This window comes from Myotis nattereri (assembly GCF_964212035.1).
Source record: "Myotis nattereri genome assembly, chromosome: 21".
In the NCBI taxonomy this organism is placed as follows: Eukaryota; Metazoa; Chordata; class Mammalia; order Chiroptera; family Vespertilionidae; genus Myotis; species Myotis nattereri.
In genome coordinates, this window is record NC_138097.1 from 18,309,595 (window position 1) to 18,323,701 (window position 14,107).

At 52.3% G+C, this 14,107-nt stretch overlaps 1 protein-coding gene across 1 annotated transcript; it reads left to right on the forward strand.

The window, feature by feature from the left end:
• Positions 1-264: 264 nt before the first annotated feature.
• NIPA2 (NIPA magnesium transporter 2) lies at positions 265-8,746 on the forward strand. Its single transcript, XM_081114651.1, has 6 exons — positions 265-541; positions 2,873-3,094; positions 4,683-4,739; positions 5,745-5,835; positions 6,853-7,013; positions 7,307-8,746. Exons 2-6 carry the CDS (start codon positions 2,956-2,958, stop codon positions 7,948-7,950), a joined length of 1,092 nt encoding a protein of 363 aa, XP_080970777.1. The 5' UTR covers positions 265-541; positions 2,873-2,955; the 3' UTR covers positions 7,951-8,746.
• The last annotated feature ends 5,361 nt before the right edge of the window (positions 8,747-14,107 follow it).

Below are 14,107 nucleotides of genomic sequence, written 5' to 3' on the forward strand. Positions count from 1 at the left end.
GCTCAAAGTGCAGTTTCACACACTGACCCCGCTTTGGCGTTCGCATTGTAAGCAGCAAATACAGGTGATTTTGATCACTTGGTAGGGAACGTTATCTTACAAAATATTGCCTGCTACACTTCTCCCCTCGGCACGCCCATTCCCCCCAAGCCCGCTAATCAGGGCCTGGTAACGAAACCGGAAGTCAACATGACAGCCCGCGGGTGCGGGAGGGGCTTTCGCCGCGCTCTACTGAGTCTGCGCGTGCCCGCCCTTGCGTCATTCGGCCGCGACCAGGTTCTGCTCTTCCGCTTGGCGCGGTCCCTGGTCCCGGCGGGCGGTTGCCGGGACTGGAGCTTGCCCCGGGCTACTTGTCCTCGGGGCTCCCCATGGAGCAGACGGCGCGCTCGGCTGCAGCCCCGGATGCTCGCAGCTCCCACTGGACGGCGACGGAGGCGCTGGCCGCGCGAGCGCAGGGGAGGTCGGCCCCCTCTGCCTGTGTGAGGGTGTGAGCGGCGGTGACCAGAGCGGAAGCCCGCTGTGCGGTCGGCCAGCCCACGGGGTGAGTCCGCCACTCGGTTTCCCTTTGAGGCGGGTGCGGGCGGGCCTTCCCGTCTCGGATCCGGGACACCGTGGCCCCTGTCGGCCCTGGGCCGCCGCGCCCGGCCTGTTGTGGGTGGAAGCGGGTTTTCCTCGGACCCGGCTTCGAGGCATCTCCCCGCGGCCGGGGCGCCGTGAGCCGCACAGACACCTGGCGCGGGCGCGCGTCCCTTCAGGTCCCGGAAGCAGCCGTGTCGGGAGCCGGTCCATGCTTGCTGTTTCAAGGGACCTGGCGTATATGGCATACTGTTCTTAATATGTTCGTTCACCTTCTTGGCACTATGTGTTTTAACCAAGGTCACCTCTCCGAGAAAGGTTGTTTCCCCAGGTAGGGATTTTCCCCCGAAGTTAGGGAGGGAATAAAACCCCTTAACTAAGTGCCAGGCGGGTAATTAATCATTTTAACTACGAACAATCATGCCAAGCTACATAATCTTTACTCCCTGGAATGGAGATAAGAAACGCCCTAACCTTTGGAATAGATATTGATAGGACTGGAACCAACTGGTATAAATACAGATGTAACAAGACAACAGTACACAGAACCTAGACACAGAACCTACACAGAACCTAGAGACAGAAGAACTTCGCTGGAGAGAACATGGCAAAAGATCCTGGACAGAAACTGGCCACAGAACCTGGCTGAAGAACCTGGATAGAACATGGCAAGAGAACCTGACTAGAACCTGGTGACTGAACCTGGCTGGAGAACCTAGCAAGAGTACATGGACACAGAACCTGGCTGGAGATCCGGACCAGAACTTGGCTAGAGATCCTGGCTAGGCTGCTGATCAACTGAACGCTGTCTCCGTGTCATTTCTTCTTCGGCGATTCCGTCCACGCCTTTGGGGACCCCTGGACCTGTTGGGTTGGACCCCCAGCACAGCCGCCCGGGGCGGGGAGTAGGGGACGGTGGTTCTCGCTGCTGTGGAGACGCCGCCGGAGACGCAGGCTGGCGCGTTGGCGACGAGGCTGTTGCAATGGCCCAGGTTTGTTCTAAAGTCGCCGGATTCCCGTCCCCGCTCCGCACACAACTCGAGAGACGCGGAGTCTAATTTGTCTGCGTCACCTCCTCCCTCGCGTTCTCAGTTCGTCTGATACAGAGCTGCTCGGAGTTCTGTGTCTCGAGATGCTCTGTATACCATATGCCCAGGTCCTCCTTTTTTCCCTTTTTTTAAGGAATAAGCGGAAAATGAGAGAGAAAAGGTTTGTTTCATGGAGGCGAGGAACCCGATTTCTAACGCCCTTCCGAACTGTTCGGGCTTCTTGTCCCGGTTCTGTGTGCTCTTCCTTCCAGGCCGCAGCCAGTCTGCCAGGGCTGGGAAGTTCAAATGGCAGGAAAGGGTTTTATTTGCAAGGCAGTGAGCGAAGGAGCCCCCTCCACCGCTCCAGCCTTTTTTTATTGTTTCCTGAGCGAGAGCCTGTGAAACCTGCATGTCAGTTCAAGTCTTCCTGTGTCGCTAACCTTGCGCCATTGGGGTTGGAGATCTCGGGGAGGCGCTGCAGTGTTGACGAGTCCTCCTTTTACACACAGTTAGCCAGGTCAGAGGTGGGAAAACTCAAACCTGCGGACGCCGAGCTGACGTGCAGACGGAGAACTGTGCGGTGTGACCCTGGTGCGGGCAGCGAGGACGGGGAGTCCCGATGGCACGTGGGGCCGGGGCGGGGGGGGGGGGGGGGGGGCGGCTGCGTGGCTTTCCTGGGCCCCCTGCCTGCGCCTTCACCTCCGGGAGGTCTGGCTTCTCTGGCTGTGAGATGAGGGGTCATGATACTGTCTTCTCACGATCGAATGGGTGGGAAATAATGTGGATCCGTCATCGGGGACAGGACCACCACCCCCACCCCAGGTGTCCAGTCTCGGTGGCTCTTCCTGTCGGGCAGCAGCCGTGGTGGGAAAGAATGACAGGCGTGTTCAGGGTGTTTGTGCTGCGGAAAGGTTCCCTGCCCACCCTTGTTCCTCAGTGTCAGCCACGGCGGCCTTCTGGTCTGTCTGTTCACCCTCCCCCGAGGGTTCACTTTGGCCCCGTCACCCACCCCCAGCCCTGGCCCCACTACTGCACCCGCCACTCTGTGCTCTGGTCCCACGAGTTCGGCCGCCGGGGGAGGATCTCCCGCACAGATTTCATGCCTCGGGCCTGAGCGGCTTTATGTTACGGTGCCGCCTTCTAAGCACCGGGCGCGTGGCTCTCCGCCGGTGGAAAGAACAGGGTGCTCCTCTGGAGACGGGAAGTGGGGCTCCGTCTGGTGGCGCATGTGCTGACAGTTCCTGCGGATCTCGTTTTGCCTCGTGCAGATTGGAACCGCCTCCTGGCCTCCAGCACCGCCTCTCGGTCCTGTGACCCATGTGACCCCCGGGCGCCTCTTCAGTCACAAGCCATGAGCCCGGGGCGCGGGAAGTATGACTTCTGCATCGGCCTGGGCCTGGCCATGAGCTCCAGCATCTTCATCGGAGGGAGCTTCATTCTGAAGAAGAAAGGCCTCCTGCGACTGGCCCGCAAGGGCTCCATGAGAGCAGGTAGGTCGTGCCCCCCGGGGTGTGCTCAGGGCGGGGCCTGCAGAGCCCCCTCGCCCCCCTGGGGAGTGTGGGCAGCCCGCCCACTGCAGGGGTTGTAAACGTTCATGGAGAATCAAACATCACTTTTCTAAACGGAAGTGAGAAGCGAGAAAATGTCAGGACGAGTAAATGACTCGCTCCTGCGGTTATTACCAAACTGGGAGTGGGGACCAGTGCCCGCGGCTCTCGGCCCTTTCTTTAAACCCGGATGATGTCTGCAGAGAAGGCCGTAGGGGTCTGAACAGGAGAGTCTTACTGAAGGTGCGGCTTTCCTCTGTGATCGTGGAAACGACTTCACCTTGGGCATTTCTCCTGATGAGAGGGCTTCCCTGGGTTGAAGAGCCTGCTGTCAGTGAACTGAAGGGCGGGGTAGGGTGTCCCCAGTTCCTGCTGACAGGAAACCTGGGGGACACCTGGTGTGATGGGACCCCACTCACCGGCCTGGGCACTCGTGACAGTTGCCAGGTTGTGTGACATCCAGTCACGTTCTGTCCTTCAGCCTCCGCGGCAGCTCTAAACGGGTTCTGACCCAGGATGACCTCCTCTGGCAGTAAAATACTCCCCCCCATCCCACCCCCCACCCCCGTTTCCAGTGCCATCTCCAAGGCTCACCCAAAGCAGGAGGCCTAACCTTAGTCTCTGCCGGAGCTTGGTGGGCAGAGGAGAGAGCATGGCCTGTGCCGCTGGAAGGGTAGGGTGTGCTCCTCATCCCTGGTCAGCCCCCAGGCGGTGCTCGCCCGGGAGACACGGCCGGAGCTTCACTTGGGTGGCGTTGTCTGACGGACGGTGGCCCACCTTTGGGTGCTGGGACGAAAGTCAAGTCAGTCAGGTGAAAAGGCAGGATGAGCACAATGGCAGCCCCAGACTGAGCACGGCTCGGCCTTTTCACGTCTGGGCAGTAAGGGGCCCCCTTTCTCCAAAGTCACCGCTCAGATGTGGGGTGACCATTCCTAAGTGACTTGTCCACTGGCAGACTCACCCTTTAGAAGTTGGGCTACTTTTTACTGGTTCACTCTCTTTGTTGGCTAAAGCTGAGTTAAGACCAAAAAAGAAGTATAAGGATTGCTTTAATCCCTTCACTCAGCAAACCTAAACATTTTTAACGTATTCATGATCCTCACATCCCCTTTTCTTGTATAATCTTAAACATGTTATCTAAGATATTCCTTTATAAATGATGGGACCTTTATTCAAAGTAGTAATAATTAACAAATGAGATTTTAAAATCTGTCATTACTGCCCTGACCAGTTTGGCTCAGTGGATAGAGCATCGGCCTGCAGACTGAAGGGTCCCGGGTTCGATTCCAGTCAACGGCATGTACCTGGGTTGCGGGCACATTCCCAAGTAGGGGTTGTGCAGGAGGCAGCTGATGTTTCTCTCTCATCGATGTTTCTAACTCTCTATCCCTCTCCCTTCCTCTCTGTAAAAAATTAATAAAATGTATTTAAAAGTAAATAAATAAATAAAATGTGTCATTACTGATAGTTGTCATGTATTTGTAGGAATCTGATAATGTTCCAAGAAAGTGAAATGTTGTTTCATTCACAGGTCAAGGTGGCCATGCATATCTTAAGGAATGGCTGTGGTGGGCTGGACTGCTCTCAAGTATGTATAGAGACGGTTTCAAGGAAATATTGTAGTTGTATACTGAAATATTTGCAGATACAGTTACAGTTTCATAGTACTAGCAAATTTTAAAACTTTAAAGTTTTTTTTAAAGTATATATTTAGCCCTAGCTGGTTTGGCTCAGTGGATAGAGCATTGACTTGCGGACTAAAAGGTCCCGGGTTCGATTTCAGTCAAGGGCATATTCCAGGTTATGGGCTCAATCCCCAGTGGGGGGCGTGCAGGAGGCAGCAGGTCAATGACTCTCTTATCATTGATGTTTCTATCCCTCTCTCCCTCTCCCTTCCTCTCTGAAATCAATAAAAATATGTTAAAAAATACATACATACGTATTTATACTAGAGGCCCAGTGCACCAAAATTTTGCACTGGGTGGGTGTCCCTCAGCACAGCCTGCGCCCTCTCGCAGTGCGGGATCCCTTACCGCTCAGCTCGCTGCTCCTTAGCGCTGCCATGGAGATGGGAGAGGCTCCTGGCACTACCGCTGCGCTCACCAACCGTGAGCCTGGCTCTGGCTGACCAGCAGGGGGCAGCTCTTGTGTTGAGCGTCTGCCCCCTGGTGGTCATTGTGCATCATAGCGACTGGTCGTCTGGTCATTCCGCCATAACAGTTGCTTAGGCTTTTATTGTATAGATTTTGTAAGACTCAGCCAAGGACATGTTTTTATTGGTTTTATTTTATTTTTTTGCTAATCCTCACCCAAGCATATTTTTCCCATTGTTCTTTAGAGAGAGTAGGAGGGAGGGGTGAGAGAGAGAGAAAAACATCGCTATGAGAGAGAGACATTGAGGGGTTGCCTCCCTCACACACCCCAGCTGGGCCAGGGATCCAACCTGCAACCCGGGTGTGTGGTCAGAGCCCGTGGGAACGACCTGAGAAATCCTTCACGTCACTTAGTATATGCAGATGTGTGTGCAAGTGCAGGTTTCTCCATTTGAGCAGCTGTGTTCCTATCTGAGAGTTCTCTCTTGTCCATCTCCCAGTGGGAGCCGGTGAGGTGGCCAACTTCGCTGCGTATGCCTTTGCCCCGGCCACCCTCGTGACTCCGCTGGGAGCGCTCAGCGTCCTCGTCAGGTAAGGACCCTGCGCTGCACGTGGAACAGCCATCCCTGTGCGAGACCGGGACGTCCTCAGTCCCGTGTGACCTGCACGTAACCCTTGCGGACGGCGAAGTGGCCATAATTTGCTTTAAAAGGTTCTCTTCTGTGTGTCGGCATCTGTGGGTGAGATGCTTTCGTGCTTGGTCTCGCTTGTATTCAGAGCCAGCACTGGTCTTACTTTGGTTTTAACTTGGTAAAATTCCAAGTTGCCCTTGTCACTAGTTACCATCCGACCCGTGTGCGGTGGTGGTGGTCGGTGAGTGGGTTCTGTGCCGACAACAGACAGTCACTGGTGGGCAGGAAGTGTGCCCTGCGGACTGGCCGGCTGGCCGGGAAGGAGAGTCCAAGACGCGTCCAACAGCCGACCCGCGTGGAAGTCAGCGTCCTGGTCACTGTTCCCACGTGGATTGAGAGGGACGTGTGTCCTGCTCCCCCCAGCGCCCACAAGATTGTGTGTGTGTGCGCATGTCGGTGCGTGTGCTGTATGTGAAGACAGGGCATATGTCTTTGGTCCTTATTTCTGTGTATATTTTACCATTATATTTATAGGTTTATATTGTATTTTTATGTTTGGATAAAACTAGCTGTACAGTATTTAAAGTATTTAGAGTTAAATGAACACGTCAGAAGGATGCTTCGATGAGTAAGAGGACAAAGTAAATTTGAGAAAATACTGAGCAGTGGTTTGAACATAGGTTCTTAAATAGGATGTAAGTTCTTACATGGCCCCACTTATTGTGAGTTTTGCGTTGATTCCCTCCGGTAGGAAGATGGTTCCTGTATGGTTTAGTGTGTGGTGAAGCAGGTGTTCCCTGGAAGCTTCCATTTTACGGTTGAAGACATTTTCTATCCGTTGGCCGAAAGCCAGAATCTTTGTAAACTCACAGTGTTTTAGTTTGAGTTCAGTTATTCAAAATGGAAATTGTGCTGATATTTTAGAATGAGGAAAGTAGCGGATTTTTCTAATCTTATCCACCCTCCCCCATTTCAGTGCCATTCTGTCCTCATACTTCCTCAATGAAAGGCTGAATCTTCATGGGAAGATCGGGTGCCTGCTGAGCATTCTGGGCTCTACAGTTATGGTCATTCACGCACCAAAGGAAGAGGAGATCGAGACGTTAAACGAGATGTCACACAAGCTCGGGGATCCGGGTAAGAACAAAGAAAAGCTTCACTAGTCTCACTGCCTTTTTACTCCTTAATTTACTTATTTTTTAACTTTAATCCAAACTTGAAGCTTTGTCTGGTGTTTTCAGTGATTAGAGCGTCAGCCGGCACATTGAGGGGTTGAGGGTTTAATTCCCGGTCAAGGGCACATACCTGGGTTGCAAGTTCAGTCTTTGGCTGATGTTTCTCTCCCCTTGATGTTTCTATCCCTCTCCCTTCCTCTCTAAAAAACAAACATTAGCAAAGACATAAATATAACTTGTCTTTGCCTCCTCCAGGTTTTGTGGTCTTTGCAACACTTGTGGTCATTGTGTCCTTGATACTGATCTTCGTGGTGGGACCCCGCCACGGACAGACGAACATTCTCGTGTACATCACCATCTGCTCTGTGATCGGAGCGTTCTCCGTCTCCTGTGTGAAGGGCCTGGGCATCGCGATCAAGGAGCTGTTCGCTGGCCAGCCCGTGCTGCAGCACCCCCTGGCCTGGGCCCTGCTGCTGAGCCTGGTGGTCTGTGTGAGCACGCAGATCAACTACCTGAACCGGGCCCTGGACATATTCAACACCTCCCTCGTCACCCCCATCTACTACGTCTTCTTCACCACTTCGGTGCTGACCTGCTCGGCGATTCTCTTCAAGGAGTGGCAGGACATGCCTGTGGACGACATCATCGGCACCTTGAGTGGCTTCTGCACCATCATTGTGGGGATATTCTTGCTGCACGCCTTCAAAGACGTCAGCTTCAGTCTAGCCAGCCTTCCCGTGTCTTTCCGAAAAGATGAAAAAGCGATGAACGGCAATCTCACTAACATGTACGAAGTTCTTAATAATAACGAAGAAAGTTTAGAAAGTTTAACCTGTGGGATTGAACAGCACACTGGGGAGAATGTCTCCCGAAGAAATGGAAACCTGACAGCTTTTTAAGAAAGCAAGAATCAAAAGTTGATCATTGTTATAAAGTGAATTTGAGAATCAGAATGTGTCGGGGAAAGCGGTATTCTCAAATAATGTTCTCTAGAGACAATCTTTTTTAAGGTTTCACTAATCTGGACCAAGAAATTACTTTTCTTATATTTAAATGATGGTAGCTCACTAAAATAACCTCAGTACCTGGCCAATTTTTGTTAACATTGTATTATTGTAGCGGTATTAAAATTTTTCTTTCACCAAAATCTAAGTGCGCTAATGGTAGTTTTAAGTCTATAAAAATGCTTTATTTTTTTCATTGGGGATGTAAGTATGACATGTATACATTTGGCATCCCCACTCTTGTGAGTCCCTGACTGTCTTAAGTCATTTTTATTTTTAAAAAAGAACAAAGATAATAGCCTGTGTTTTACCTACAAAATGCCTCCTGTCTGAGGAATTATCTTAATTTTGAAATTAAGATAGAGAATCCTCTGAGTTACTGAAGACAACTCGCTGGCACAACAGAGAGTAGGAGATCACCCCACAGAGCACTGCTCTCCTGTGACTTGTCCCTGCACAGAGGTGGCCGTCCTGGGCGGCACCTGGTGCAAAGCCAGGACACCCTGCTCTGCCCAGCTGCCCGCAGTTTCACTCTGATCCCTCCGGACCTGGGTTACGTACGCTCTGGTACTTTCCAGGATACTTTCATAATGAGTCGTTGTCCTTAGATCTTCTCACAACCTGGGAAAGAGAGAAGACACAGGTAATTTTTGAAATCTAGCTCATGTTATAATAAAAAGACAAATTAAAACAAATTTCTTTCTAAGTCTGAATGTTTATAGAACAAACTGAAAAATGTTTGTAAAATCTGATTTCCTTCCAGTCGTTGTACTTGGCTTACGAGTTCTTTTAAAGTCCTGGCCAGTGTGGGTCAGTGGTTAGAGTGTCAGCCACGCACAGGAGGGTCTTGGGCTCGATTTTCAGTCAAGGACACAACCTGGGTTGCAGGTCTGCTCCCCATCCCGTCACCCTGGTCCAGGTACTTGCAAGAGGCAAGTGATCATTGTGTCTGTCAACGGATACTTCTCTCTTCCTCATATGCTTGTGATGAGAAAAGGCATAAAGTGCGAAGACACGTTTTTGCAGGACAAGGCTTGAAGTCGAGTTACTCTGAGGATGGTCATTTCTAAGTGGATGCAAGAGGTTTGTGCAAATAGTAGGCAGGTTTGTGAGGTGTGTGAATGTTTTAAGTTCGTAGAAAAAACCCAGTCAGGCTCCAAGCCCTTCCTCCACCTAATTTGTCTCTGCAGGACCGAGAATTGCATTCATTACGCGTCCTCTTGCCCTTTTTGGTGCCAGGGAAACGCTGTCTGTCCTGCTGAGGAGCCGGTCCTTCGTCACGATGCGTCTCCTCGGCGCTGAGATGAAAGGTAAACCTGGCCTCTGGACACAGTCACCAGCCCCCACGACCGGCCCCAGGCGACACCAAGGGGCCCCTTCTCTCCTAGTGTTTCTACAGCCCCACTCTTGTCATGTCACATCTTGGGCCACCGGGTGTCTCCCTTTTCAATGAGCCAAAGCTGCCCCGGCCAGGCTCTCCCGTTGCTTGATTCCCCAGATTGGAGGCTAGATTTTCTGATTCCACTGCTCATTCACAGCTGCTAGGAGCGGGTGCAGAGGGGGAGGAAGTCCGGAGGCCAGAGCCTGTGAGAGCTGCTTTCTGGGTCCATGGGAGGACGTCCTGCCCAGACGGGGACCTGGTCATGTCACCCCGACCCCCCACCTGCCCAGTGTGGCTCCAACCGACTGAGCCACAACGAATGGCTTTCTTCTTACTTAACATGGTGTTTTCATGGATCAGGGGTATAACATTTTAGAGGAATAACACGTTGTGTCTCTGTCCGCGGTGCTGAAGCTCCGGGCAGAAATCCCTGGTTCTGCTTCCAAACCAGGCGGAGCCAGGTCCGACGGGAGGACAAATGCTTGCCTGCCTCGTTGTCTCTGATAGAAAGACTTCCCTCCCACCCAGGACTCAGGACACTCACGGGCACTGACCCCAGAGCTTCTCCTTCAGAGGGTGTGGAGGAAAGGGGGGATCCTGTCACCGCCTCCCAGCTCCCCAGCTCCCCAAGGAAAACCTCTCCTACTTGGCAGGTCCCCTCAGGCACGTGGTCGCCCGCTCCATCCTGTTGGCTAGCTCAGCCTTCTCCCCAACTGCCTTAGAACTGAGCCCAGCAGCCCCAATTCTAACGAGCCGCTTCTGTGGAGGGTTCCTTTTTAGATGGGAAATGAAATTCGATGAGGTCTGAGGTAGAAGAGCCATAGGCTGGGAGTCATTTAACAAAAGATTGCGCGGAGGGGAGGTGGGGGGGACGGCCAATCAGGGGAAAAGGAGATATGTAAAACTTTAGACAATAAATAAGAGGGGGGGGCGGGAAGATTGCATTCCCACGTGAGGAATGTGAACCTGTCCCTGGGACGATGGAGGGCTGGGAGCCGAGGCCTGGGGGTGGGCCACCTGAGACTCTCAGAAGCGCTCCTTGAACCCCAGCTCCCAGCTCAGGTGTTCCCACATCGACCCAGGCATCCCAGAGCACCTCGGGCCAGGTGAAATCTGCCAGTCGGGCTATTGTTTTCTGCTGGTCTCCGCTGGCTCATGAGGAGCCCTGAGTAATCAGGCTGATGAGGCCCAGGCAGGGACCCTGTGGGCGTCAGGAGGTGGGCTCTCTCGCCCATGGCTGGAGGGTAGCTTCCCGGGTCCAACCGGCCGGGCCCCCACGGCCCCCCAGGCCTCGAGTCGGAAGCACACACGTCCCCAGGTGGCTCAGCACCTCCGGTGAGTACCTCTGGGGGGTGGGAGGTGAATGAAAGGTTTGCACAATGAAGTGCTCGCTCACGTTTGAAATGGTGTCCCCCACCCCCAACCCCCCACCGCCAGGATCTGGTGGGAATCCCGGGTCTGAGGCCTTGGTTTGACTCCATGATGAGATGGAAGTGCGTTGGACGCTTTCTGACAGGAGAAAGCAGATGGTATCTTTGGAGTATCGGCACGCCTCGATTTGTTGAAGGTATCGTTTCCAGGTTGCAATGTTTAGGCTTTATCTTAATCCCCAGCTTTTCCTCCAACTTCTGTTTCCATTTCAACGTGAGCAACCTCGCTTCCTTTTGACGGAACGGGAACGTTCTCTGGGCCCGGGTACTGAGCCGTGTGTGTGTGTGTGTGTGTACAGAAGGTTTAAGTGAAATAGTGTAAACATTCATGAACCAGAATTCTCACTATGACTAAGGGGGGAAAAAGTGGCTGAAGTAAAATCTGATACCTTTTGGAGGGCGAATAGGCGGAGATTGGACAGTTGCCAGTTTTATTTTAAATATGTTTTTATTGATCTGAGACAGGAAGGGAGAGGGAAAGATAAACATTGATGTGAGAGAAAAAAACATCAATCAGCTGACGTGCGTGCCCTGCCCAGGAATCGAACCCTGACCTCGTGGTTCACAGGTCGACACTCGGTCACTGAGCCATGGGCTCTGTGTTGCTGTTTGGATTCCTGATTATAAGAAACAGAATAAAGCCCTGGCCAGGCAGCTCCGTTGGTTAGAGCCTCATCCCCATCCGCCAAGGTTGAGGGTTTGATCCCCACTCAGGGCACAGACAAGAATCAGCCAATGGATACATCAATCAGTGGAACAACAAATTGATGTTTCTCTCTCCCTCTCCTTTCCTCTCTCTCTCTCTCTCTCTCTCTCTCTCTCTCTAATTCAATCAATAATTATTTTAAAACTTCTTAATGCGCTAGGGGTTGAAGGGAGAAAAATTTACGGCAACTGATTCGTTTGAACTTGACATTAACGTTCAGCCTTCCCATCCAATAGCATCTCAAGGTTGGCGGCGTCTTTACCCATCACCTCGGCAGCACTGGTTCTTAATTGACGGGGAAACGGAGGCCCGATGCTAAGTTGTTTGTTCAGGAGTAGGATGGCTAACTAGGGAGCCCGTCAGAGCCAGCTCAGGGAGTGTGGTCGGGGCATCCCAGTAGCAGGACTAAGGGGCGCAGTGTGGGTGCGGCAGGAATTATATATGGGGGGGCAGTAGAGGCAGGGACACGGGTGGCGCAGAGCTCCACATCATAATGAGGGGGTGCTATGAGGGGTATGGCAAGATGGGGGTCAAGACATCACAGAGGGGGGCTATGGGGTGCAGTGTGGGGTGGGCAGGGTGCTGGGGCACAGGACAGGAAGATGCAGGGGTCCCCCACAGAGGATAGGGGGCTGCGGCAGCCAGCTCAGGGTGCAGGGTGGGATGAAGGGCCCAGTGCAGGGTGCAGCACGGGTTATAATGGGGCTTGCACTGGGAGGGGCGGGTCATGTGGTGCAGAGCGGAGGCGTCATAACTGGGGGGACTATAGAGGGCCATCTCGCATGGGGAGCTCAGCAGGGTACAGTGTGGGGGTAGTCGGGGGAGGGGGAGGCAGAGAGTGGAAAAGTGCGGGGGTCCCACAGGGGAGAGCAGGCTTTGGGGGAAAGCGCAGGGTGGGTGAGGAGGGCATCACAGGAGGAGTGCGGAAGGGTGCAGTGCGGGGTGCAGCAGCAGTTATAATGGGGGCCTGTGAGGAGCGGGGACACAACACAGGGAGGGGGGCGGGGGGCAGAGAGCAGAGGCATCAAATGGGGTGCTGTGAGGTGCGGCGCTGGATGGGGATTGGCGACATTACAAGGGAGCGCTATGAGGTGCAGCCCCGGGTGGGTGGGGTGGGGCACAGGGCAGTGGGGGCAATGAGGGCCAGAGGGAACCACAGCTATGCAGTCTCTGGAACCTCCCTTTGCAGGGCTGGGCGGGAGGAGGTGCAGAACCCAGAGTCGTGACTTCAGTCCCTCCAGGGACGGAATGATCGCCACCCTGGCCTGCCTGGCTGATTTTGTGGGTTTTTTATTCCGGGTCGAATTTTTGGTCGTGTTCACAGGGCTTTAGCCCCAGAGGCGAAAAGTGTTATTCCTACAATGGCCACAGGAGGGCAGCAGACGATCATTTTTGCGCGGCAATGTGCTGACAGCGTCCTTTGAGGTCCACTGTAAGAAGGACCAGCTGTACCGGTTAATAACGCGGATGTGTAATCAAAGAAAACACGACGATTTCAAGAGAAACATCAGAAGTGCTTTGTTCAAAGTAATGTCCATTCCTAGGTCCACATTTCCCCCATCTTTCAGGGAATTTGTGGAGGCCGTCCCAATAGAACTTTTCTTGTTTTGAGGCAAACCATTCAGAGACCCCATTTTCCACTTTTTGTACGTTTTGAAGTGCCGCTCAGAAAGTGCGTGTGCCATGGATCGGAACAAGGTCTGGTGAATACGGCGGGTGGGTTAATACTTCCCAGGCAAGATCTTTTAACGTGTCTTTAACTGGTTTTGAAGTGTGTGATGGTGCGTCATCACGAAGCAAAATTACTTTGCCGTGTCTTCTGGCCCATTCGGTTGTTTCACGATCAAACCGTGGTTGAAATTGACCTGGACGTTCTTTGTCTATCACATCGAAATCATTACTTTAAAAGCGCTTAAACCAGCGTTCACAAGTATCTTGAGATGAAGCATGTTCACTATAAGACTTCCAAAGTATACGATAACTTTCAGCAGCACTTTTCTTCAAAATAATGTAATGGATTAAATCTTCCTACAAATGCTCTTTATCTGACATGAAGTTTGACTTTTTAAAAAATATATATATATTATTGATTTTTTACAGAGAGGAAGGGAGAGAGATAGAGAGTTAGAAACATTGATGAGAGAGAAACATCGATCAGCTGCCTCCTGCACATCTCCCACTGGGGATATGCCCGCAACCCAGGTACATGCCCCCGACCGGAATCAAACCCGGGACCTTTCAGTCCACAGGCCGATGCTCTATCCACTGAGCCAAACCGGTTTTGGCAGGTTTGACATTTTTTAAGCGTAAAAATATCTATGATGTTAACACCCTTCAGAAAATTTGACATGAATTTTTGAAGCTTGTTGTCAATACAACAAAATAGCATACATGTCAAATCACATACATATCAGGATATGTGTAACCCCGTCTATTGAAAAAAAATCAGCATTATCACCCGGTACACCTAGAAGGATGTTCACCTTCTGGTTTTGTGAAAGACCCTTCCTCCTCTCTCAGTTTATTTCACATGTA